The 26896-nt window shown below is 44.8% G+C and overlaps 2 protein-coding genes across 4 annotated transcripts; both read left to right on the forward strand.

Annotated features, from left to right (window-relative positions):
- The first annotated feature begins 538 nt into the window (after positions 1-538).
- On the forward strand, positions 539-10819 carry MMP8 (matrix metallopeptidase 8). The gene is made up of 10 exons (XM_008690148.2): positions 539-775; positions 2364-2608; positions 3218-3366; positions 3454-3579; positions 6175-6336; positions 6669-6786; positions 7501-7634; positions 8167-8320; positions 8992-9095; positions 9257-10819. The coding sequence occupies exons 1-10, from the start codon at positions 641-643 to the stop codon at positions 9355-9357; spliced, it is 1428 nt and encodes a 475-aa protein (XP_008688370.1). The 5' UTR covers positions 539-640; the 3' UTR covers positions 9358-10819.
- Positions 10820-13569: 2750 nt separating this feature from the next.
- Positions 13570-23415, forward strand: MMP27 (matrix metallopeptidase 27). 3 transcript variants are annotated; one of them, XM_008690149.2, is made up of 10 exons: positions 13570-13757; positions 14511-14749; positions 15238-15386; positions 15481-15609; positions 18173-18334; positions 18514-18634; positions 19851-19981; positions 20774-20933; positions 21719-21822; positions 22880-23415. In XM_008690149.2, the coding sequence occupies exons 1-10, from the start codon at positions 13656-13658 to the stop codon at positions 23122-23124; spliced, it is 1542 nt and encodes a 513-aa protein (XP_008688371.1). In that variant the 5' UTR covers positions 13570-13655; the 3' UTR covers positions 23125-23415. The 3 variants fall into 3 exon arrangements, with proteins under 3 accessions (XP_008688371.1, XP_008688372.1, XP_040487221.1); XM_040631287.1 differs by having other exon boundaries at positions 13664-13757; positions 14545-14749; XM_008690150.2 differs by lacking the exon at positions 15481-15609.
- Positions 23416-26896: the final 3481 nt, after the last annotated feature.

Here is a 26896-nt window from a genome sequence, read left to right on the forward strand (position 1 = left end):
TTACCACCGTCAGCATTGCTGTCTTCTCCTTCCCACAGAAAACCCACCTTGCAGACCTTTCTCTAATACACTGTTGCCAGAACTGCATCCCCCAGCAGCTGCTCCAGGACCCCCCACAGACCTGCTTGGTGACCGCAGCCCCAGGCACACTGTCCCCACAGCAAGGGTGCTGCGTACAGAGCTGCTTGCTCGGGGCCCCTCGGTCCCAGGTGACGACCGCCCATGTGACAACACACCTGCGTAAACAGCCCCGGCACCTCTCCTACCTGGAAAATACCCACCGACGGCGGCTGACGTTACCTTCAGGAGTAATCCCCCATGCTTCTCCTCGACCACACAACTTTGCAAAAGTAAATCTCTAACCAAACACCCCAAGAGCAAAGATTTGCAAATTGCACTTTTTTTTTTCTGTTGAAAAGACCCCCCACACACACACCCCGTTCTGGAATATACTGAATCACATTATAATGTTGCAACAGCGTCAGAGTGTAATTAACCTGTGTTGCTTCACATTCCCCATGTGGCAATTGTTGAAGCCACGGCTTTTATAAGGGACCAGAAGAGAGGGCAGAGGCCGATCTGTGAACCGGTGACCTGGAGGCACTCTTGAGGCGGGGGTCCTACCTGAAGGAAGGTCGGGATGGCAGCGTTTGCAGAAAAGGCCCAGTTCAGTCTGCGGACACTCCCGGCCCTGCTGCTCCTCTCCGTGCCGCTGTCCCAGGCCTTTCCAGTCCCTGGAGGATCCCCGGAAGAGAAGAACGCACAACTTGTCCAGGTAAATGGACTCTCTGGTAGGTCGGGGCTGACGGGCTGGTTCTTAGGAAACTGTGTGGCTTGTTTCTTCTTTTTAGTTAAATCAGCCTGAAAGTGCCTTCTGTTTGACCTCAAACATCTCGCGCCAGGGATCTAGAGGGTTCCCGGCAGGGCTCCTCAAACTCTGGGAAAACGCTGCTGCAGAGCAGCCTCCAGCTGGGGACCCCGTGGAGAAGGGATGGTTTTAATTACAAAACTAAATGATTTCCTCTCTCACTCACCTAAGATGTTCCCCAGGCATTATATGCAACCCAGTTACTCCTCGTCTGGGGTTTTCTGCAGGGACTTGTGCTCGTAGCCAGAAATCTCAGCTGGACCAGGGAGCACGAGGATGGGAAATGAGAAGGAACTAGAAGTCAATTCCTCGTGCAATGAGATTTCCTACACCAGATTCTGCTTATAAGTAAACATGTTTATAAACGTTTATAAAGCAAAACCTACAGCTATTTTCCATTTTTGTACAAAAGTCAGGCCAAATTTTGAAGAAACACCAGGGAATGCTGTCACGAATTTGTCACACACGATTTCCTTAGCATTGCAGTTTTAGAAAAGTATCATTCTCTCTTTTTTTTTTTTTTCCATTTCCTTTTTTCTTAAATAGCTCTTACGGTGGGAACAGTAACCCCCGGGCTGACAGCCAGAGCTCAGCGAGTGTTGACTGTGAACAGGACGCCCCGCTGAGCACCTCGTTCATCCGCATGGCAACCCCGTGAGGGTATTTTTATTCCCACTTTAGAGACTAAAGCAAATCTTGAGTCCGTTACATGACGTGTCCGAAACCTCAGTTAAACCGTGGCGCAGCTCAGATTTGAGCCCAAGCCTCTCTCAATCCCACGGCCTGTAAGAGCACAAAAGTGCCGCGTGCTGTGTCACCTGCCAAGTGACAGGTGTTCCCCGGCTGCATGGGGCGAGAGAAGCCTCAGAAGTGGTGTAGCAGCCCCGAACCTCTGCTCCCTAAGCACCTTGGCCCCTCCCAGAGGTGGTGTGGCGGGGAAAGGCTAACGCCGACCAGGGTGCTGTTGCCCTAACACCAATTTGGAGTTCTTGTGGAATTGTCAATTCTCATCTGAGAAGCAGCAGGGACGGTTGGGACCTGAACTGTCATCTTGGCCATTTCCCTCCATCTGTGCACGTCCGCGTCTTAGTGAGGATGATTGACCCTTCTCCATAGTGGCAGAAAGATAATGAAAAGAGCGTGTGCATCGATGCAGTTAGCACCTCAAGGAATCGGTACACACCAGCGCTCTTCAGTTTTTATAAAAAGGAGCCAGTCTCCTGACTGCATACCAGTGTGTCGCATGGGGCTTGGACCTCCTCCCTTAATAAGCCTCTGTTGTTACGTGTGAGCGCTAACTGGGGTGCCGAACGGAGGGGCTGTTCTGACCCACTGTCCCGTTCTCTCAAAGCCGACCCCAAATCTGCGTGGTTGCCCCCCGACTACCCGGTTACTAGCGTGTTGGAAGTTGCAGTGACACAGAAAGCACACAGAATGCCCAGGGAGCGGAAGGTGATGACGCGGCAGGTCCCCTCACACGTCTGTCTCTGTCCAGGATTACCTAGAGAAGTTCTACCAGTTACCGAGGGAAGGACTCCGGTCTGAGAGGCAGAACAGCCCTAGTGTGATCGTTGAGAAGCTGAAAGAGATGCAGCGATTCTTCGGGTTGGACGAGACGGGGAAGCCCAGTCAGGAGACGCTGGAGGTGATGCGGAAGCCTCGCTGCGGTGTGCCCGACAGTGGGGACTTTATGTTAACCCCGGGGAACCCCAAGTGGAAAGAAACCAACCTGACTTACAGGTGAGGTTCAAGGTCCAGAACCCGACAGGGTGTTTGTCAGCATTTGTGATGTGCCCGGCACTGTTCCAGGACGTGGGATCCATGGGAGACAGGAGTCCCTGCCCCGCACAGGCCAGAGTCTAGCGTGAGGGAGAAAGACCCCACAGGCTCTCCTCACCCCACAGCCTGACGTTTTGTCCTCCTCCTCCAGCAGTCTCAAGAGGACGAGGGCAACATTGGTGTCTCTCTGTGAACTCCATGTAGGACCCCACCTGGACAGACTAGCCCCACCTTCCTGATGATGGCAGCGATGTCCCAGTATCTGTTCAGTACTGCGATTCGCCAAGCACTGAGCTGAATGCTTAACGTGGACGTAATCCCCACAGCCACCCTATGAGAGGGCTAGGGCTACTGTTTTATGCTCCTCCTCTTATGAGTAAAGAAACTGAGCTTAGAGATAAGGAATGCCCTGTCCAGAGGTCCCTAACCCTGTCCACCCTCGACTCCTGCCCCCGCTCCTTAGACAGCTAGCTAGTCACATCTACCACTCACTCCCAGGTGCAGAAGCATGGTGTGCTGACGGCCTGCCCTCTAAACCGTAATGAGTCCTCCCATCTTCTCATTTTGAAGGATTATTAAGTACACGAAACAGTTGTCAGAGGCCGACGTGGAAACAGCTATCAAGAAAGCCTTTCAAGTGTGGAGTGATGCATCACCCCTGACCTTCACCAAGATCTCGCAGGGAGAACCAGACATCAAGATCGCTTTTGTCTGGGGAGGTAGGCTCGCAGCCGTCGTGCTCGGGTTGGCCTTCCCTGGCGAAGCTGAGACTTGGCGGGGACGTGATACAAACTGTCTTGTTTCAGATCATGGCGACAATTCTCCATTCGATGGACCCAATGGAATCCTCGCTCATGCCTTTCAGCCGGGCCAGGGTATCGGAGGAGACGTTCACTTCGATGCAGAAGAAACATGGACCAAAAATTCCGACAGTAAGTTGACCAAGGTCGTGTCACCCTGCAGCTTCTGAATAGGGTTTCTCACATCGGAAGCCTCTCCTGCACACACACACACACACACACACACACACACACACACACACGTTACTGTAACATTTCAAACACACCCAAGCTGATCGTTTTAAATTTTTGCTACCCCATAATGCTGAGTAAATTTAGGTTTTAAAAAAGCCCTAAGGCCAATTGCTGACCTTGTTTCCCTAGGACAGAAATCAAAAAGCTACAGACTGTGGCTAAATCCTGCCTGATCCTATTTGTACAAATAAAGTTTTATTGAAACAGAGACACCCTTACTTGTTTATGTATCATCTCTGGCTGTTCTCACAGTGCAACAGCGGAGCTGAGTACTCACTACAGAAAGCACACGGGTCACAAAGCCTCAAATACTTACTATCTAAGCCTTCACAGAAGTTTGCTGACCAGGGCTTTAGGGTATGTGTTTCTTTGTAATATTCTGAAATTTAATGATGTTTGGAGCAGGTCCTTGTTTTTGGAAATCCAGAAACAATCAGGTTCATTTAGAAAGCAATCCCACTTAGAAAACAGCCACCAACTTTTTTGTTGAGTTATTTTGTCTTCACGGATCTCTTTTCCAGTGGTTGTTCCTACAGGACAAACCACCCCTTTCAGGAGAAGACTGATAATGAGTCAGACCACCTGAAGGGAAGAGGTGAGGATAAGGACAAGAATATCCAGACCACGTGGTACTTCACAAGGCCATGGGGCAACCACATGCCACAAAACCTGGTAGAATATAGGAAAGGAGCATTTTATCTTTGCTCGGAACCTGCCCCTCCCACCATTTTCTCAGCATGTATGTTGTGAGTGTTTATTCCACCCAAGTCCCTATGCTAGGAGCTGTGTGTACCCGAAGATAAATAACGCTCTCCCCTACTCTGAATTCCTCTCGCCCTCCCCACTGGTGCACGTGGTCGTCACCTCTTACTGAACTAAACCACCCAGATTCCCACCTGGTCTGTTTACCTCCAATCTCTGCTCTAAGTTTTCCCAGCACAGCAGCAGAATTTACATTGGGAAAGCCCCTCGTGGATTACGTTACCCTCCTGCGTAAACTTCCTGTGTGACGTTTCTGGACCACGACAGGTACCTTTCCTTGGATCAAAAGCTCTTGGGTGTTCACAAACTCATCTTTCATCCTGTCCTCCTGTTTTACGTGCAGCAGCCACATCACACGTTCACTGTTCCTACATCACACCACATGCTTCCCAACCTCCCTACGTTGGCTCACAATGCACCCCAGTCGCCCCTTCCAAAATCTGTCTCTGCTCCGCACCATGCTGCCTCTGTCTTGTTTTTCAGCTGGAAGTGAGGACTTCCTCCTCAGAATCCCAACAGCCTTTGTTTCTCTTTCTCAGCTGCTCTCCTCGTTGTCCTGTGCCATTCATGTCATTGGCGTGCATCTCCCCTTCTAGACTGTGCGTCATTACCGATTCCCCAGAGCCCCTCACAATGTGATCCAGGCGCTCAGAGAGGTTTTCTGAGATACATTCAGGAATGCAAAAATGCAAGGATGAGATGGTCAAGAGAAAAGTCTTGGAGCATGGGTAGAATTTCACTAGGCTGGTTATCAACAGGAAGTTGAACGCTGTCCTCAGAGCCCAGGTCTTGCCATCAACTTGGATTTGGCCCCAGCTTGACTAATTACTAGTTGCAAGACCTCTAATGAAATATCCAAACTTTGTGGGCTTCAGTTCCTTTGCTGTAAAAATATTTCTAACAGCCCTTCACACAAATGTTGTGAGGACTGAGTCATATCACGCTTCCCCACATATAGAAAGTACTCTTTAAGAGGTGAGCACGGCAGACAGTGCACGGTGTGTCTGCGGGACGGCCGGAGTGAAGGGTTCACATCACACGTCACACCCTCACATGTCTGCTGGGCAAGTGAGGGGCTCTCACACTTGGCCACGGAGCTTGGGCTCTATCTGATGAAGCGTGAGCCTTGGAAGTCGGGTTCCCAGCTGGGGAAGGCACTGGGCTCCTGGAAGTTAAAGATGGGGGAAGGAGCAGGGTTTGTCTCTTTCAAACAAGGCGAACGTGGAGAATCCTTGAAGCTGCCTGGAGAACTCGGAATCAGGCAGGAGCTGGTGCTGGCTGACGGGTGATCAGGGAGGCAAAGCAGGTCCATCTGCATCCGAGGCTGTTGGCGGCCGGGCAGGCTTCTTCTCTAGCCACCTGTGCACTGAGACTCTCCTAAAGGGGCTGAGGGCCTGGGAGGCTGGAGAGAGAGCCTCACGAGACTACAGGGCCTGCCATCCCTTCTCTCAGCCTCAGGCCCACATCCACGCAATCCCAGAGTCAGAATAAAGGCCGTATTTCTTGCTTCTGAGATGGGATGAGAAGCTTCCCTCTCCTAACCTACAACTGCTACCTTCATTGCTTCCAGCTTCCACCTCTTCAGACGCCTGAAGGGGAAAGGAGAAAGACAGGCATGGCAAGTGCCATTTCTCCAGGCTCTGTTGGCTTGGGAGTTGCATTCCTTGAGATCTTGCTGTCTCCACCCTTGGAGCCATTTGGAGCCACTTACCGCACATGCTTGCATTTCAGATTACAATTTGTTTCTTGTTGCCGCCCATGAATTTGGCCACTCCTTGGGGCTCGCTCACTCCACTGACCCGGGTGCCTTGATGTATCCCAACTACGCTTTCCGTGACCCCAGCACCTACACCCTCCCTCAGGATGACATCAATGGCATTCAGACCATCTACGGTAAGGTCACTGGAAGAACGGCACACATGCTGAGCTCTGCCCTTGTCTAGGATGTTCTTCGGGAAGAGGGAGAAGGATGGGATTAGGGTTTAAAACTAGAGGGTGGGGAGGGGGGAGGCACAGAATTCAAATTGTTTTACTTTACAACTTCAACTGGAATGATCTCTGAAAATCACCATTCTGATTTAAAACAATAATAATAACTCTAAGAGGGCCAGAGTCTGGTAGGCTTTCCCTTCTTGTGAAAACCCTTCGCCTTCCCAAGGAGCGTCTGACGTACTCCAGCAGTCACACTAGACTGAAGCTTATAAAAAGCTTTTTTTTCCCCTAAGGTCCTTCAAGCAACCCCATCCAACCAACCGGACCAACTACCCCCACAGCCTGTGACCCCAACCTGACGTTTGACGCCATCACCACCCTCCGTGGAGAAATAATATTCTTTAAAGACAAGTATAAGATTGAACTCCTTCTTCCTTTGACTTTATTTATGGGCATGACTTAAAGCTGGATTCTAAGCAAGTCCCATGTTACACATCGCTCAGCGTTTCCTTCGAAATCTATGCTTGTGCGCTTCATTGCAGTGAATCGTATCTCCTGGGTAACTCGAAACATCCAGGAAAATTAAAAAAAACAAAAACCGCAAACATGCAGAAGCATTCAGATGTGGGTGACAGCGTAGCAGTCCTGGCTCCACTCCGGCGGCTCGGGAACGCCCCACGTGGGTTTACCAGACACTGAAACCTCATCCACTCCCACCCACGTTCAGTCCAGAAATGGGGACCATCACGTGACAAGCTGGGGGGCAGGTCGTCTCACTGGTTGGGTTTTTCCATCTTCCATTGGCTGCTTTGTGATTGTGTGATCGGGGGCTGATTCACCCGTATTGCTTTTGCTGGGATGCTCTGAATATTCTCAGCGTTTTGTAGAAACAGCCTTGTCAGGGCGTGCGGAGGGGACGGGGCAAATGTAATCACAGAAGTTCCCTGCTAGGACCTCCCCTAAGACCTGTGAAGTACCCAGCAGGTGAACAGCATTGCTGCATGTTGGCTACGGTGCTAGGAACTCCCTCCATGACATCGTCCCACCCTCCCTGCAGTCTCATCGGGGTGGGCGCTCGTGCGGGACCCAGGGAGGCTTCCTGCTCATGCCCCTGTGCTCTCCCAGGTACTTCTGGAGGAAACACCCTCAGATGAGAAGAGTCGAACTCAATTTCATCTCTCTATTCTGGCCATCCCTGCCCAACGGTATACAGGCGGCCTATGAGGATGAGGACAAGGACCTCGTTTTCCTGTTTAAAGGTAACTGCCTATGGTTTTCATCCTGTTTTAGTTGTCCCTGAAGTGAGGGGAAGACTTCTTTGTGGTCCCTTCCAGGGTGAGAGGAGGTGAGCCCATGAGAGCATGTTACCCTGGCCGGACTTGGTCAAGACACCTGGGTTGGGTCAGGTCCCACGTAACTGCTACGTGAGCTTGAGAGCTCTTCCCTCCTCAGCCTTGTTTCCCCCCCATAGAATGAGAACACCTGTAGTGTTCTTCCCTCCTCGTCCCAGGTCTAAGAGTCTCCAAGTCCCCGTGGCTGTAGGAGTGTCTCTGCATAGAAGACGCGTGACCTGAGAAAGTCCCCCAACTCTGAGGCCCTGCTTGTCCGGCTGAGAAGCTGGAATTCTTAGCAGGTGCTGGGGAACCACCAGTGAACTTGACCACATTGGTCTTTTAAAGACTCTTTTCCATTGTTTCTGGGATGAATTTACACGAACACTAAGAAGTGATAACACATGATGTTATAGGAACAGAAGAACTTTATCTAATGTGTAACCTGACTCGTTGGCAGGCTGCCAGTACTGGGCTCTGAGTGGCTATGACATTGAGCAAGGTTATCCCAGGAGCATCTCAGACTATGGCTTCCCAAGCAGCGTCCGAGCGATCGATGCAGCTGTTCACTACGGGAGAAAAACCTACTTTTTTGTGAATGACGAAGTCTGGAGGTAAGGCAAACTATTGTTTCAGTTAGAGATTGAAATCTGCGTATTTACAGAACACTAACAACCAGGCTTCTGAAGGTTGGTGATCTCTGATAGGCATTCTTTTTCACAAAATGATCGATGTTCCCATGGCTTTTGAAGGTGTCATTTTTATAAAATTACAAAGTCCTCACAATGGTATTGAGGCTTCTACGTCAGGAAGCAGAGCAAACCTTAATGAGTTACCGGGATGGGATGCAAAGAAAGAGGCTAATTCTCAGTCAGGAATTGAATTCTAACACACTCAAGAAAATGCTCTTCGCATAGCCTACGAAATATGGTGCCCCATTGGTCTTATTACCTCCCTATTCGTGGGGGAGGGGAAGAGAGATAGAGACTGACTATGCACCCTTTAAGGAAATCCTCAGAAAATAGAAACCCTGCCTTTGGAAAATAACACTGTGCTAGTGATCAGAAGCTTGTTTCAATGTTACTGTTACCCGCACGTTTTATAAACAGGGATATACCTTTAGGTAGAGAAGTCCACCACTCTTAGGCCCAGGAAATAAGACATTATAAAGACCGAATGAGAAAATATGTGTGAAGACAGTTTGTAAGGTATATGCAATTTAAAGAAAACTGTGTCATTATATACTATACTGGTTTTAAAACGTGGGACATTTTTTTTTCATCAGATATGATAATGAAAGACAATCCATGGAACCAGGTTATCCTAAAAGTATACCAAGTATGTTTCCAGGAATAGAAAGCAGAGTTGATGCAGTTTTCCAGCAGAATTGTAAGTAGAAAAAAAAACCTAATAATAAATTCGTTTAAATTTTTAAAATAGCACATTTGCATTTAAATGTTAAATTGGAACAGGCATGGGATGTTTTCAGTTGAAAACATCTGAGATCTACAAGCTAATCCAATACTTAATCTTTTTTTTTTTTTTTACAGATGTCTTCTTTTTCTTCAGTGGACCAAGATATTATGCATTTAATCTTGGTGCTCAAAGGGTTACTAAGATTGATAAAATCAATAAATGGCTCAACTGCTGATAAAGCTGAAGCAAAGTCACACATGTTTGCATCCACTTTCTACACATGGAAGGAAAGTCTACATTGCATAACCATTTTCCTGTGTCCTATTTATACTTTTCTCAACAATAAGTAATGCTGTTTACTATCACTGTACTCACTGGACCTGCCTTCAGTGAAAATACATTTGGAGTGTCCTGTTGTCTCCAGGGCTGATTGAGTTCCTACAGATTCCATCTCAAGAGAGGAGGTGAAGCCTTCTTTGTCACCTCAATATTCATTATTTCGCTACTTGCTTACCTGACTTCTAAAATGCTCATATACGCCTAAATCTCCTTTATCTGCTACATATAATTCAGCACTGGGCTTTGATGAAATGTAGAGACTAGGAACAGCATGAACAGTACCTCTTGCCTTTACTGAAAATGTAGTGCTGTTTTCCACTTTTGAAAAAAAAAATGTTGATTCATGTTGTGGCTTGAATTGTGTCCCCCCAGGAAAGATAGGTTGAAGTCCAATCCTAGGTAGCTATGAACATACCCTATTTGGAACTAGGGTCTTTAAAGATGCGCTTAGTTAAAATGAGGCTATGCTGGAGCACGGTGGACGTACGGACAGGTGTCCTTGTGAGAAGAGGAGCAACCCAGACACATGGCGGACAAGGACAAGAGAACATAAAGACACACATGGGAATGATGCATCCATAAGCCAAGAACAGCCAGCAGCCACCAGCAGCCAGGAAGAGGCGAGGAAGGATCCTTCCCAGAGCCTTCAGAGAAAAGAACTTTGTGCTCCCGACTCCTTGGTTTTAGACTTGCAGCTTCCAGAACTGGGATAGAATAAACCGGGTTGGAGTTTGCGGTGCTGACTTACGGCAGCCCTGGGATATCCACCGGCTGATACAGTAACTCCGCTTTAAGAAAGTGAGTCAACACAAAACAACAAAGTCGAACCCTCAGTAAGGACTACTGTCGGCTTCCCCAAAAGGAGCAAAACGGGGAGGTACCGCTTTCTCTTCTGTCTCCTCCCAGCTCTGTCCTTGTAGAGTCCAAGCAAATGGGCTAGTGACTGGAAATGTTGTTCCTTATTTCTTTTTTCCCCAAGGACACTCAGGAGGGCACACTCTACCCATAAGTGGGATTTACTGTACAAACAGAACAGCGCTGGGCACAAAATTCAATGAATCTCATTAAATTAAACTAAGCTGAGATGCATACACTTGATAATGGTTCTTTTCTGTCAAGAACTTTAGGATTCTGGGACCCTAATGGCTAATTCAGACATCAAAATCATTATAATGTCATATTTGCAATTGTTAGAATATAATACAGCTTATTACACATTAAATAACCGAATTGTAAAATATATTTATTACATTCTATTTTCTTTTTCTGTTCATTTTTAAGTCTCATAATTAGTTTAGTAATTTGGTACCTTATTCTGCCTCAAAAATTAAGTGAGTTCAAAATAAATAAATGACTGACTTGTGACCTATAATTTCTTAAGACGCTAACACATAATTCATATAAAGAATAAAAAAGAATGGCAAATTTTAGTATATTTGCAGCCATTAGTTTTCTTGTCAGAATTATAACATTGACAATTTTTAGATACTGTTTCCATTTATAAAATCTTTTGTAAATATTCAATTTCCTTTATAGATTCCCTCAAATATGTCAGCACATTTTTTTCTCAACTTATTTTATGAGATAAGAAGACAAGCTAGGATACACTATCATTCATTCATTCATTCAGAAAGACAAGTGCAAAATAACCTGGAAAAACAGACTATTTCGTTTTTGATGTTAGAGTCAATTTCAGACTATCATATTTTCTAAGACTAATGTCCATTTTTACAGGCATGACGATTCAGAACACCTGCTAGTTATGCTAGGTTCTCATCTATATACACGTTGTTGAGATGAGAATGGAGTTCATATTATTTCTTTAACCATATTTCTCAGAGTCCTAGGAAGTGAACAGCAATGTGAATTGAAACGATTCAAAAATTACTCCTTTCTCTAAAGTTCTCTTCTTGACAATATGTGGTATTTTCTGGCTATTACACTGAGGTTTTATGTGACTTCAAGAGCTCCAAGAATCTAAGCTTAGAACTTAAATAATGAGATTACTTTTTACCTTGGGTTAAATGTGTTCGAAAGCAAAGCCTAAGTCCAGCCCTTGGTGCAGTTATTTTACTGGGAACATGTTCCCAGGAAGCAAGAGTGCGGAGGCAGGCAGAGCGAGTTAGAGCAGAAAAGCCAATACAAGGGCGCTATCAAGGTTTCTATGACGAGCAACTGGGGCTGATGCCAACTGGACCTCCTGAGAAGCCTACCCAACACCTTTCACTGTTGAAATCTTGAAGGAGTGGGAGGCTGGAGCATTCATCCCTCCGTTCCCTCCTGCATAGGGTGGCTCTAGGCTAACACTTGGGAGGAAAGCAGAAAGTGTGTAAGAGGCATCTCTTACATCTTTGTTGATGGGAGCTTTAAATGATGGGAAATTGGAGAAGTCTTCTCTGGAGAAATTTAACAGCCCACGAAAGAAGACTTACACCGACACTGATCTGTGTTAACACCTTCTCCCCCCTCCTTTGCTGCGATAAGACCCCAATTTCCTTTGAGGTCGTAATACCTCCAGCTAACAGAATACATTTTGTAGTCTTGCTTACAGCTAGATGTGGCCAGTGTTCAATTTCTTGCCAGAATGCATATGCTGAGTATTGTGTGAGCTTCTGGAAAGAGACTGAGAACTTGCTTTCACTGCCTGTAATGCACAAAGTCTCCAAACATGTGAAAAAATCTCCTAATGTGAGAAACAGGCACCCAGAAGGAAACTTTGAAGAAATAGAGACAATTCTGGAGCAAAAGAAAATGTCAAGATAAACTTAAAAATACCACACATTCTCAAAAACTAGGGCATATTCTATATCCAAAAACCACTAACAAAATGCAAGAAAATAAAAATATTTAGAGAATTAGAGCTCTTGGAAACTAAAAACACAACTGGGCTGGAAAATAATGTTGGCAAAAGTAGTAAAAGATATATTAGGAGCCCAGAGGCTCAATCCATGAGGTCCAACAGGCATGTGTTCCAGAAAAGGGAAGGGAAAATCGAGTGGGAAGAAATTATCAAAGAAATGTCAGAGGAAAATTTTCTTGAAGTCGTCATAATGAAAGGGCCTGCTTACTGCCCAGTAATGTTAATGCAGAAAGAAAAAGAAAAGAAAACCACATCAAGAGACATCATTATGAAATTTCAGAATATCTGCATAAAGAGAATGTTTCTAACATTTTTTGGAAGAAAAAACATCAAGAATCAGAATAAAAGACTTCCCAGGAGCAACACAAGATTCTAGAAAACCATGCCAAAGTGCCTCTAACGTCCTAAAGAAAATTTATTTTGGTCTGAAGTTCCGTAGACACGCTCTCCATCAGGTGTCAGGATGGAATAAGGGACATTCTTAGGCATGAAAAGATTGAAAACATTCATTTTCCTTGCACCCTGTACGCCATCCACCCCCGTCTCCCTCGGCTGTCTTCACTCTTCCCGTGTATTGCCTCCAGTCGGCCAGATCTCCCAAGGCTCGTTTCTGCTGTGATACCTGCTTCCTGTGGCCCCCCTCCACACACCCCCTGCGCCATCCACACCCTACCCATTCCATTCTTCGAGACCCCGTGGAAGCCCTACCCAGCTGAAGCCACTAGGGCACACCCATCAGCAGGGCTCCTACCTTTGGCTCTTCTCACGCTCCGGAACCTCAGTGCACATTTCGCCGCCCGTCTCAGTTTTGTCTGGCATTAGTTTCTGCACGTGTCTGAATCCCCAACAAGATCGGAGCAGTGTCTTACTCATGCTTCAGTTTATGGTACCAGGCAAACAGCAGATGCCAAACAGACATGGGCTGTTTATCCTAGTTCACTAGGGTAATCTGACTACTGATCTGTCTTTTCTGATCTTTTCTTTCTATCCAAGATATTCTGGGGTTTCGTTCAAAAGAAAATTACTTTATAAACTCAAGAATGTCAAAGATAGGAAGAGCTCCAACTTTGCAAGGACCACAGTAACTTGGAGGCTGGCTTCCTATTATATTCAATTCAATAATGAACCACGATTGTGTTTACTCAAAAACTGCAGATCATGATTGCAAAATCAAGTTAACCTAAGGGGAAAAGGCGTATCATGACACACTTCATGGCAAATGTCCTCCTCTGGGGTTAATTAAATGATGATACAAGCCAATTCATGCCACGTCTTACTCTTGTTTTCTGAATTCTGTGGACACAGAAACAGGCTTCAACAGAAAAGAGAGAGGGATGAAGAAACTTCTGCTTCAATTTTTGCTCCTTACAACATGCTCTTCTGCATTTCCTTTGGACCGAAAGATGGACACGGAAGAGAACATACGGCTGGCACAGGTACTGTCTCAATAAATGTGAATAACAACTACCAATAAAAAATAAATTTTATTGATTGTCTTGGAACCCAACAAGACAGCAAATTCCTACAAAAGATTCCGGTACTTTCCCCTAGCTCTAAGGACACCAAGTAACCGTGTGTGGGGTAGAGGGTGGGGGTGGGGGTGGGAAAGGAGGATTTGCTGCCACTTCAAGCAATGGGTCCAAGTGAAGACGGAGGGAGGAGAAAGGGGACAGCCCTGGAGAAAGGGAGATCTCTGTACAAGGATGTCTGTACCAACCAGGGAGACCCAACTTCAACTGTAGGTCCCTTTACCCTACAGGCATGACAAACACTTTGCCTTGGAGAAATCAGTCCAGTGAATTTGCCATTTTTGGTTAAGTTAATTAAATTTGCAAAATGAACAACCATGTATCTCTTCTAGAATTTGTTTCAAGGAAACACCGAAATGAAAGTAACAGCAGAAATGTATAAGCTGTGTGATCATTTAACACATGGAATCAGCTGACTGTCTTCCCTGGGGGTTTGGAGTTTTATAGGCTCTGTGATTTGGATAATTCTGGTCACACAGCTCAGCCACTTGTTGAAAATTGAAAAAGCAGGATGACTCTTTGCTTCCTTCCTTCTTTCCTCTCTCGCTCCTTCCTTCCCCTCACTACTTCCTTCTCTCTTCCCACCTCTGACTTTGTTTCATTCTGAGATACAGATTTGCTGTCCTGTAGTTTGTGTCCTTCTTTTGTCTTTTTGGTCAGGCATATCTCAACCAGTTCTACTCTCTTGAAATAGAAGGGAGTCATCTTGTTCAAAGCAAGAACAGCAGTCTCTTAGATGGCAAAATTCGGGAAATGCAAGCCTTTTTTGGCTTGACAGTGACTGGACAACTGGACTCAAACACTCTCGATATCATGAAGACACCCAGGTGTGGGGTGCCTGATGTGGGTCAGTATGGCTACACTCTCCCAGGATGGGGAAGATACAACCTCACATACAGGTAACGCTTCTGCACACTTTCCCCCCCATCCCAAAACACAGGAATACAACAGTTTATTTTACTGAGCACTTCCTAGGTGCATGGCCCCTCTCAGATCTCATTTATTCCATCCTCCCCACAACACTGGGTTGTAGGCACCGCCGCTGGGACCACCTGAAACACAGAGACACTGAAACAAAAGGTTATTTACCATCGTCAGGTCCTACCAGCAGACTGAGGATAGGATCTTAGGAAAGTCGCTGAACATCTCTGAGCCCCATTTATTGAAGTGTTATTACACTCCCTGATCAACAGGGCAGACGACAGGACTGGATCACACAGCATATGTAAAAGTGCTGTATTTAAATAGTAACGTATTATAACAATGCAAGAATAGCACAATGCTATCAGTTACTGTAGCATGTCATTTATAAGAAATGATCTTTTCGTCTTTGTGTGCCTACATGCATGTGTCATCACCAGTTGATCTATTTTTGTAACTTTTGAAGAATCGTAAACTACACTCCAGATATGACACGAGCAGATGTGGACGAGGCTATCCAGAACGGCCTGGAAGTGTGGAGCAGAGTTACTCCACTGACATTCGCCAAGACTTCCAAGGGGATTGCAGACATCATGATTGCCTTTAGGACCCGAGGTAAGGTTTCCAGCAGAGAGAAAAGTATGGCTATTTCCATCTCAGGAGATTTGGAGAGGCTGACCTTTTCTTCCCCCTGTGAACTGTATCTCAGTCCACGGCCGGTGTCCTCGTTATTTTGATGGCCCCTTGGGAGTCCTCGGCCATGCTTTTCCTCCCGGTCTGGGTCTGGGTGGAGACACTCACTTCGATGAGGATGAAAATTGGACCAAGGATGGAGCAGGTGAGCCCAATTTTCTTCATGAACAAAATTTTATTATTCTAAAGAATCCCTGAAATAGCTTTGCGATTAGTTGGTTTTTGCTTCCCAATTTCCCCACAGTTTCCATATTCCAAGATGACATTGATGGAAGGGTTCAATGTCTATTAGATAATTGTGCTCGTACAGGTCAGAGCCTTATCCACACAGTGCCCTTATAAAGATGATAACCCTTTCATGATCCGAGCATTCTTCGTGTACTCGCACACTCATTCATACACCCACGATGCCTCAAGATCTGCTATGTACCTGGAACCGTGCAAGGTGTTGGACAGACCACAGAGCTGTACTGGACAAGTTCCAGCCCTTCAGAAGTTCGTGGTCTTGTGTGGTGTGAGGACTAGACCACCCGCCACCCACAAGGCAGAGCGTGCTACATAGAAGGTAGAAGTCCTCTCCGGCCTCGGGATTGAGGAAGACTGGGAAGGTGGTAGTTCTGAGTTAGTGACTGAAGGATGGTATGTGGCCTCATGGTCCCTAGAAGGTCTATTTAAAGGCATGAACTTCCTCCTCTAACACTTGCCCACCTGCCAAGGAATTAAACCCTAATCGTTATTCAACCTATTCCTTCAGACCAACTGAGTTGATTTTATTTCTTTTAATATGGCTACCTGGTATTAAATAGGGAATACTTTATTACTTTCAAACAAAATACAAAACTTTACTACAGTAAAAGTATGTGCATCCGACAAAGGAGCAGGCTCAGTGGACTCTCGGGTTCTCCCCAGTCCATTTACCGTCATTGACAACAGTCACCTTGGGTCTGGGGTCTGGTTTCCAAGGTCCCAGGAAAGCAGAGGCTATGGCTCTCCTGATGTGTGGTATATAAGATCACACAGTCAGTCCTGACCAAGTAACTCCGGAGAGTCTGTGGGCTAGTTTCGTAGTTTCTGCAAATCAGCACATGATAGATGCTCTACCATTTTGGTAAATGAGGTCAATCAAAAATCCTTTACTCAACATCCACCATGACCAGGCTCTGTGACAGAGATGGAGTACACGACAGTGTGCGAGACACGGACCCTGCCCTGGAGGGCTTTACAGTCTAGGGGACACGCAATCTCAAATGGCAATTAAAATCAGTATGACCAACACTGGGATGAAGGAAACTGTAGCAACGTAGTAGGAGAACGTAAAAAGAGATTTGAACCCAAACACAGAGGTCAGGGGACGAAGTGATACCAAACCCGAGTAGAAGCCTAAGCAGGAAAAGCACAGTGAAGCAGAGTGTGCTCCAGAAAGAATAATCCGACCAACTCAAGTACCGGGACTGTGACGGAAATGGTGACTAGGATCCAGACAACATGGGGTCTGAAAAGCCAGCATAAAGGTTTGGAAGTCACTGAGATGACCTGAGTTTGAACTACTTTTTCCAAGAGTCAATTGTCCCATCCTGTCCAAAAGCACACCCCATGATACCGCCAGCCAGACAAGGGGCACCAGCAAAGCCAGAGCAGAAAAGCCTGAAGGAACATTAAATAATCCTTAGTCAGTCTATGTTTGTTTCATGCAAACATCATTGGACAAGGCTCCATCGTAGAAGGCTCAGGCTTTTCGTTAGGATCCATAGGCTTAATTTCAAGTCCAAGGACAGTCTTTTGTACTTAGAACCTTATAGGCTAGTGGGGGAGACAGAGAGCTAAAAAGGCAGTTTCACCATGCACGGTGAGACTTCTGATGTGGGTGTGCCGGGGGCGCATCCGTCCAGTCTTTCATCCAAATAAACACCTGGATATCCAGCAACCGTTATTAAGCATGCACTACTGACAGGCCGTTCCGTAGTCACCAGGAGTAAAAGGTGACTAGGACACAGTCCCTGAAAAGATGCATTACTTCATGAAGGAGATAGCCAGTGCTGTCTTATGTGCTATCACAGAATTAAACACTGAGTCTGGAAATGCAGAAAGGTGCATTTAACTCAGGCATGACAGCAGGTGGTGGCGGGTAAGAGAAGTCTCATGAAGGAGATGATTCTAAAGGAGTTTCCTGAGAACAAGGGCGGGAGAGATAATACTCTGGGTGGACGGGTTGGAGGTAGTAAGACATAGAGATTAGAAGGAACATGGCACAGATGAGAGATGCAAATGATTACGATTAGCTCGTGAGACACTGAAACAAAATATGAGTCTGGAGCAAAGGCCGGGACTGATTATGGACGGCCATGATGAGGTGTTGGGACTTGGTCCTACGGCCAACGGAGAATGTCTGAAGGATAAAGCAGGAGAAAGCGCTCACATACAGTATCAGCCCAGCAGCAACCAATGACTGGTGGCTTCTATTTTTTTGTTTAGTAATATCTATTCCTCACACACCTGTTTTCTGCCATTTGCTTGCCCTGGATCATAGCTCTCCAAGATATGGCCAACGCCAATTACACATGTTGAAATATTGCCTAGATAAATGATGGCGTAGATAAGAATTATCCACTCTACAGCAGGCCTTTCCTTCTCTCCCCTTCGTTCCTTCCTAATCTCAGATGCAGCCATCCTCCTTTTCATTGACCCATGTTTTTCCTGTTTTTGTTAAGGATTCAACTTATTTCTTGTGGCTGCTCATGAGTTTGGTCATGCCCTGGGACTCTCTCACTCCAATGACCAAACAGCTTTGATGTTTCCAAATTATGTGTCCCTGGACCCGAACAAATACCCACTTTCTCAGGATGATATCAGTGGAATCCAATCCATCTATGGTGAGCAGCCCCCTAAGTCTGAATAGACGGGAACTGAATAGGAAGCCTTCCAGAAAGGAAGTGAAAAAATCACTTCTTGAAATATCACCGTGAAGAAAATATCCACTTGGGTAAGATCCTTCTGTAGGTGTTTCCACATGCCTTCTTAATCCACTGCGCTATTTCTTTTCTCATCGAAGGGAGTCTACCTAAGACATCCGCTAAGCCAAAGGAGGCCACTGTGCCCCAAGCCTGTGACCCTGATTTGACTTTCGACGCTATCACCACCTTCCGCAGAGAAGTCATGTTCTTTAAAGGCAGGTAAACCCATTCCCTTCAACACCTCAGCTTCCTATGAATATTTTTCAAGAGACTTGGGGGTAAATAGGGAGGAAATCATGGGGATAGTGAGAATGTGTTCCTTTTCATTTTATAACTGCCCATGCTCTGAATGTTTCACTATGTGTATATTATCTCTTGCTTGTTTGATAAATTAATTTTTAAGTGTTCCTAAGCAAATTTTTTAATTGCCATTGTATAAGATGGTGAAGCAGAGTCACTTTGTGACTTCTTACCTAAAATAATACACCAATCCCAGTGCTGATGGAGCTGACCTATACCATTTCAGAAGCCAATGCTTAAACTTGGGGGGATTTTGTAAACCACTTCACATCACTTCTATAGCTTGGAACTGGCCATGATTGGAGTATTTATACCTGGAAATCAGCAAATAATAAAAATTAAGTGTTTTTTCTACCGAGAGCGCAGCTGTTAAACATGAATGAGCAGACCATCCCTTCACGTAGCGTGGGTGAAGTGTTCGCTGTAGTAGGAACTCTCTTCTCTCCCCGTGTATAACTCACTGGACTTCAGTTGCGACATGGTCTGTCAGCTGTGTACCATGACTGTATTTTCAGAACAAAGTATTGGGACATAGACCATCTCACAAGCACAGGGTACGAGGAAGCCTATTTGAAATCAGTCTCCTCCCCCCGCAGCCCTACAGCACTTGGAGGCCATGTGATCACCGCCATGCTCTGCACCGCAGAGGCTGAGGCCACTTGTCAGGGACATCGGAGGGGGGTTGCCCAGCATCGAAGGGCTTTTCGAGTCCTCGTTCGTAGACTCAGAACTTTACAGCCAGAGGGGAACATCTGAGGAAATATTTTACCATGCAGTAGTAACCCTTCTTTATTCTAGCGAACATCAGACCAGAAAGCTCTTCTTAGATGCTTGGCGTTGCCTTGGAATTTTGACTATTGCTGATTTGGCAGAAATGAGGCCACTGAGCACTCAGAATTGAGATTTCGATGGGCGGGTTGCTACTCTCAGTTCCCAGGAGAGTGAGCACGAAGGCGTGTCTTGACCTTGGGTCACAGGGTAGAAGTGAACCCACAACCACCTACACTGGCTGAGGACAACTGCGTGGATGCTCTAAATTATTTGAGGACAATGCTAATCAATAAAAGATGAGCCTAGGTTCACAGTGTCTCCCAGCACCGTAGACTGTTTGTGTAAGTGTTTCTGTTTGACGCAGGCACGTTTGGAGAATCTACTATGATACCAGCGATGTTGAATGTGAACTGATCTCTTCTTTCTGGCCCTCTCTGCCGCCTGATGTTCAAGCTGCCTACGAGAACCCCAGAGACAAGATTCTAGTGTTTAAAGGTAACTTTGCGCAGCATGATTTCTCTTCTGTCTCTGGATGCCTGACCTGGTCAGTGGGCCTTTTGGGGCAAGGAGCACAATATTCACGTGTGGGTGAAATGGAGACTGCCTTTGCCATGACCGTGGGCTCCTATCAGAAAGAGTAACTCTCCAGGGTTCTCTGAGGCTGTGAAGACAAACCCCAAGTGCACGGGAGCTAGAAGGGCCCTGTATGATAAAAACCAGAAACTATCTTTTTTTCTGCCAAATAAAGGGAACCCATCCCTCTTTTATATTCCCTTTTTACTAGGATTGTCAGATTCGGCAGATAAAAATACAAGATGCCTTGAATTTCAGATGAAACACATAATTTTTTATTATAAGTATGTCCCTTGCAATATTTAAATGTTTATACTATACTTATACTAAAAATTAATGATTGTTTATTTGAAATTCAGATTTAACTGCAATCTTACATTTAATTTATCAATGCTATTTTTCTATGGATTTCATCAGATTACTTGCCTTTGAGAGTATTTGGGGGCTGAAATCTAGGAGAACGTGTACAAACATAGCTGGCTGTTTAGTCAGAGTTAGAGAAATCATCAATCCAGCATGCTCAGTATTAACTCTCTGTGTGTTATCGGTGTCATTGTAGTGATAAAAGCAGCTCAAGAAGGCGCAAGAATAGATGGGGACGTGAGATGACTAAACCCTGAGACACAAGGCATCTAATTATTTTCAAATTTCTTAAGACATCTATTTTTCCCTCTAGGTATCAGATCAGAAGATAATCACTTTCTCTCTTCCTAGATGACAACTTCTGGATGATTAGAGGATATGCTGTCTTGCCAGATTATCCCAAACCCATCCAGACACTTGGCTTTCCAAGACATGTGAAGAAAATTGATGCAGCTGTCTGTGACCACAGCACCAGAAAAACCTACTTCTTTGTGGGCATTTGGTGCTGGAGGTAAGTTGGCAGACAATCGACCTGTTCAATTTATTCCGCAGAAAATATCCACATAGCATCACTTTAACACAGGCAGAAATAAAACTAACCCACAGTCCTCTTAAGTCATTTATGTTCAAGCCCGTCTTGGGTAGATGACATTCACCAAACAAAAGAATGTTTCAGTGAGTCCAAAGCTCTTTCTCTAACATAAAAAAAAATAATAAAAAGATAAAATAATAAAGCTGGTGATGTCAACCAAATTGCCAGTAACACAACATATCTGGTCAAAATCTGTGAAAGCTCTAAGCTGAGCCCTTACCTTATTTTTTTTTTAATTGCAATGTACTTATCATACAATGTAATATTAGTTTCAGGTGTACAATGTAGGGATTCAGCATGTCCATACATCACCCAGTGCTCATGACGACAGGTGCCCTCCTCCATCCCCATCACCTGTTTCCCCCATCCCCCCACCCACCTCCACGCTGGTCCCCATCAATGTGTTCTGTGTAGTTCAGAGTCTGTTTCGTGAGCCCATACTCTGATCTAATGGTCCCTCAGCATAGAATCAATCTGACTAATGATGTGGCTTTTTCCCCCTCATCATTTCTTGTTTTTAAGACACTACAAATGATTCGGCCAAACAAACTCTTTGACATGTTTTTCATTATTGATTGAATTAGTTTTCCTCTACGAGGGCTACTTTTCCTCCACATCCCTATTTGACTCCAACTGGGGCAGTGGAAGGATTAAGGTCCCCAAAGCAAAGATCCCCTGGAAACTTTTCCAACCCCTGCATGCAGGTATGATGAAGTGACCCAAAGCATGGACAAAGGGTACCCAAGGAGGGTGGTGAAGTTCTTCCCGGGAATTGGTCTCCGAGTCGATGCTGCTTTCCAGCATAAAGGTGAGCGTCAACGGCTAAACCTGTGGGTACTTGGACGTCACTGGTTGGGAGAGGGGGTCGCACAGAAATGTCAATGCTTCCATTTTACTTGCTGTGTTTGGTTTGGTTTGGTTTGCACTATTTATTTATTTATTTTATTATGTTCAATTAGCCAACATATAGTGCACCCTTGGTTCTTGATGTAGTGCTCAACAATTCATTAGCTGCGTATAACTTTAACGTAATCTGACTCTTCTCAAGTACCTGTAGTAATAAACTCTAACCAGGCAGGCATTCTCAGAAACGGAGTTAGTGAGTCCTGAATCGTGCTCTGTTACACTATTTCAGATCGATGCAAAAGTTCCAAACCTAATTTTACTTATCATTGATCCGAGACAGCCCCGACGAGTTCTGAATGTGGAGAATGACTAAGCACATGGACTGGGCAGTGACTCTCAAACTGTCATCGCATAGTTTAATCTGTGCGCTTGGGGGTCATGCGCGAGATGACAAATTCTCCGGTTTCTGAGGCCGATGTAGCACGGTGGGCAAGAAGCAGAAATGTACGGCTTTAGAAGCGTCTCAGGCTATTTAATCCTCAGACTTAGACCACGGACAACAGCACAGAACCTGGAGGAAACGGAGTCTAAAAGTTTCTGAATGACAACACCTTTTATCGCAGTGAAGTCTCACACAAACCGAACAACTAAAACAGAGCAGAACAACTCGAGGAAAATGAGGATATAGGGCCCAAGGCCATACCCACAGGGACCTTCTTCTCCCCCTTGCTAAGACTCTGTTCTGAAACCTAGTTTAAGAAACTGTGGCATGAACCAGTCTGGCGAGAAATGTGCTGAGCCCCCTGACGTTCATGTTCATACCATTGCTTCTTCCTTGGGGAAATAAAAATAACAGTATTTCTCATGTGACAGTAGTAAAGTAAAATATACCTAGATAATACACAGGTCTCTTTTCTCTCCATAACGTTCAGTTATTTTGTTCTATATGCATACAGTCAACAAGTGTGGAACCATTGTAGAATTGTGCAAGATAACTAATGATGACTCTCTCTCTCTAGGATTCTTCTATTTCTTCCGTGGATCAAAGCAATTTGAATATGACCCCAAGGCAAAGAACATCACCAGAATAATGAGAACCAATACCTGGTTTCGCTGTAAAGAACCATTAAACGCATCATCTGATTTTAGTATCAGTGAGGAAGAAGTCCATTCAGGAGGAGTGGAGATGTTTTATCATAAGAATTCAAACTTGCTCATTTTCAGTATTGTTCACGTGCTGAAAAAAATCTATAGTTATCCATAAATTCATAGACTGAAAACGAACCTCCAGAAGTCTTTTAATCCGAACTCTGCTTCCAAGTGGAATAGAACTATTCTTTCACATAAGCTGCTGGTCCATGTTCTAGATATCTACTGGACAAAGATTCCATGGATATTTTGAGCTGCCTGATTTCTTTTTACAGGAAATTATGATGCATAAGCAAAACTCTGGCTGTACTTTAATCCTATTATATGCTTTGTGAACTTGAAGAAGTAAGCCATGTGTCTCATAATAACTAAATGCTGCAGACCTTTATTAAACCAATCTTTAGCATCCTGTTTGTCTGGACCTTTGCAGTTGGAGGCTTATCCCTACCCATATTCTGAATTCACCAAGAAATAATGCACAGTTAGGAGAGCAAAATGCCACCTTTTTTACTGATAAAACTTGTATTAGTGAATGCACCTATGGGCAAGCTAGTTTACTAATATCGAATTCTAGAAGAAGACATACTTACACACAAGTCATGGGAAAACTGGAAAGAACCAGGTCTCCCCAAGAATGTGAGCCTTCTATTGGTTGCATGGAGCCCAAAGAGAAAGAAAGAGGATGGAGCTACATGTGCCAAGTTTCTGTTCCCAAATTCACCAATCAAAGAAGTGATTCCACCTGCCAAAGAGGAGCGAGAGCCCAGAGAGATATGAGTTGTTACACGACAGGTGCTCCCCCAACAATTAGGAAACCGATAGGAGAAGGAGAGTAGTGTTCCCTCCAACCTCCCAAGCACAGGCCAGTGCATTTAACCATTCCTTAGAGAGTTTAAAATCAGATTTTATACACACTGCTCTTATATACAAGAAACGCAGACTTCTCCTGTGTTCGAAATATTTGGTTTCACCTAAGCTGAAACATATAGATAGAAAGTTCCTGCCCTCTTTGTTACACCATGTATTTGTTGAGTTTCTAAATTCTGAATGGCTAGATTTCACCTTTCCACCCTCAAAACTAAAAGCTTAGCTAAGCTCTTCATGAATTTTCTGACCCAGAAAATAGGAGGCAGTCAGTTGAACTTGATTCTGATGAGGTGATCAATTGAGCAAGTGTCAGCTAATAGAAAATATGCATAGAAAATCTCAGGAATTCCAACAATCACATTCCCTACCTTGAGTTCATTGTTCCCAGATTCCTATTAGAAAGGGACATAGAAAAAATTGTTGCATGTTTGAATAGATAGTAAATTTTAAAGAGTACAGCTGAATACCTAGCATAGAGTAGATGCTAGTCTTTATAAAAAACAGTGTTGGAATAATCAAATATGCTTGTATACACACAAAAGAACCTCGATCCCTACTTCACATGGTTCACAGAAATTTACTCAAAATGAGCCATAGACCTCTAGTAGAACAATCAAAAATACAAAACTTCTAAAAGAAAATATTTAGAAAATTTATGTGGCCTTAAACAGAGATTTTGAGATAGGACATAAAAAGCATGAACCATAAGAGAAAACACTGATGAATTAAATTTCACCAACACTGAAAACATTTGCTCTTCCAAAAAACATTAAAATAATGAAGAGTCAAACCACACATTAAGAGAAAATATTTTCACAACATGTTTCTGATAAGGGCCTTGTATCCTGAATATAGAAGGAATTCCTATAATCCAAAAAGAGGACAAACAGCTCCATGTTTTTAATGGTCAGAATATTTGCTATCTGAATGACGAATAAACGCATAAAGAGATGTTTAACATAATCTTAATCATTTAGGAAATGCTAATTCAAACCACAATGAGATACCACTACACACCCAACAGAATGGTTCAAATGAAGAAGACTGGAAACACCAAGTGCTGAGAAGAGGTAGAGTAACTGGAACTCAATTGGAGTGAGAATAAAAAGCTATGCAGCCACTTTGGAAAACAGGTGGGCTACTCCTTACAACGTTAAACATTCGCTTGCCATGAGACCTCTGACCCCGCTCCTAAATATTTACTGGAGAAAAATGAAAACACGCTCACGCAAATGGTTGTAGATGAATGCCAGTGATCGCTTTCTTTATGACAGCTGACACTGGAAACAACCCCAATGTCTACCAACCGGTAAATGTATAAACTGTGTCCATCCATCCAGATGGCGGGAAACCACACGTGCAACAATATGGAGGAATCTCGAAAGCCTTTGTAAGTGAAAGAAGCCAGATGCAGAAGACTCATTATCACATGATTCCCTTTATATAAAAAATTAGAAAAGGCAAAAGTAAAATGATAGAAACCAGATCGTGCTTGTCAGGGGCGGCGGGTGGGAACCGAACACAAAGTAACGCGAGGACGGAAATGTTCTGTGTCACGATGATTGCGTTGGCAACACTACTGAGTATATTTTTCAAGACTGCATAGAGTTAAATTGTATTATATGCTAATTCTACTTCCTATCACTGATTTACAGGAGCCTTGCGGCATAGCGCCTCCTTGATTCTCAGATGTTGGTCAAGCTCCTTCTGTTTCCTTGCGTCTATTCTCACTTCTGCGGGACAAATGCCTTTGATATTATAATTTGGGGAGCATCTGAAACTGCACCCAGATTTGCTTATGGGCAGTTACTTTCTCCTTGATTTTCAAGAAAAATATTGATCCATAGGCAAGGACAAGGGTCAGTTAGAAAAACAATCGTATTTTAAACCCAGTGGAATGTCTGAAAGCAGTTTTCTGAGGAATACATGCTGACTATTAGAGCTATATTAAACATTGGTAAGAATAACCCAGAGGCCAGATGATGTCACTCAGCCTTTGAAATTTAAGGAAACTTGACTTCCAAAATCCATGGGGACTGTAAGACCCTCCACCAAGCAAGGGTCCTTTAGCCAAGCCACCTCCCAGTCAGGTCTCCCAGCCTTCAGCCCCAGCTCCTCTGTCTCACCCCCTCCCTGCTTTGCCTTCTATGAGGAACCCACATTCCTACTATGTTTCCGTTTAGAATGTATAGCAGTGAAACTAACTTTGTTTTCTTGTCTCTTCAAGTGCTTTCAGGGCCTCTGCTTTCTTGGAAAAGCAGCTTAAGAAGATACGTTTTTCTTCTAGAAAAGAGCACCAGAAAACACGTGCATCTGACTTCATGAAAGCAAGCGTTTTAATTTCCCTTTGCTGGCGTGGAGGCTGGGCAGGACCATGGACTCTGAAGCCAGACTGCTCCAGTTTGCGGCCCACTTTGTCCACCTAGTAGCTGTGGACGTTGGGCAAGTTCCTGAGCTCTCTGGGCCTCAGTTTCTCCATCTGAGAAAGATGACAGTAAGAGATCCAGGCTCAGGGACTTGTTCAGAGTTGGAATAACCAGTCACGTTAGGATTTCAGACAGAGCACGTGCTTGACAAGTGTCAGCCATCGTATTTAATCAGGGGAGTTGATAATTTATCCCGAAGTACGAACAATTGGAAAAACGAGAAGCCGATCTCAGAGTTTCTCAGAACTGGACTGAACTAGGATGCAATTCTTTCCCAGCTGTGCCATTCACTCACTGGGAACAAATTCTTTGTTTTGGTTTGTGTGAGCCAGGTTCCCCAGGGTCTGTGATCAGGTCTGGAAACAAAGAAACAGCTTCAAAAGCGAGCATGAACCAGACCCTGCAGATAATCGTTAGGCATTTGGTGATCTGAGCCACAACAGGGAACAGAAGTGAATTCACACAGAGAGAAGGTATTGGAATTTCCTCTTGCCTGGAGACAAAGAGGGAACTGGGCATCACCTTTCTGTTTGTCCGGTCGACTCTCCTTCTGGGCTCACCGGAATGAATCACTTGTCCCACGGGGAAACGGGA

The sequence above is a fragment of the Ursus maritimus genome, unplaced genomic scaffold, assembly GCF_017311325.1.
Source record: "Ursus maritimus isolate PB19 unplaced genomic scaffold, ASM1731132v1 scaffold_16, whole genome shotgun sequence".
Lineage (NCBI taxonomy): Eukaryota > Metazoa > Chordata > Mammalia > Carnivora > Ursidae > Ursus > Ursus maritimus.

What these genes read in the sequence shown, in the direction of transcription:
- MMP8 (XM_008690148.2), top strand. Translation starts at nt 641, where the DNA reads ATGGCAGCGTTTGCAGAAAAGGCCCAGTTCAGTCTGCGGACACTCCCG. An exon ending in GAAACCAACCTGACTTACAG is followed by an intron (nt 2,609 to 3,217) that starts GTGAGGTTCAAG and finishes CTCATTTTGAAG; the next exon opens with GATTATTAAGTACACGAAAC. An exon ending in ATGGACCAAAAATTCCGACA is followed by an intron (nt 3,580 to 6,174) that starts GTAAGTTGACCA and finishes CTTGCATTTCAG; the next exon opens with ATTACAATTTGTTTCTTGTT.
- MMP27 (XM_008690149.2), top strand. Translation starts at nt 13,656, where the DNA reads ATGAAGAAACTTCTGCTTCAATTTTTGCTCCTTACAACATGCTCTTCT. An exon ending in AGATACAACCTCACATACAG is followed by an intron (nt 14,750 to 15,237) that starts GTAACGCTTCTG and finishes TAACTTTTGAAG; the next exon opens with AATCGTAAACTACACTCCAG. An exon ending in GTGGGCATTTGGTGCTGGAG is followed by an intron (nt 20,934 to 21,718) that starts GTAAGTTGGCAG and finishes CCCTGCATGCAG; the next exon opens with GTATGATGAAGTGACCCAAA.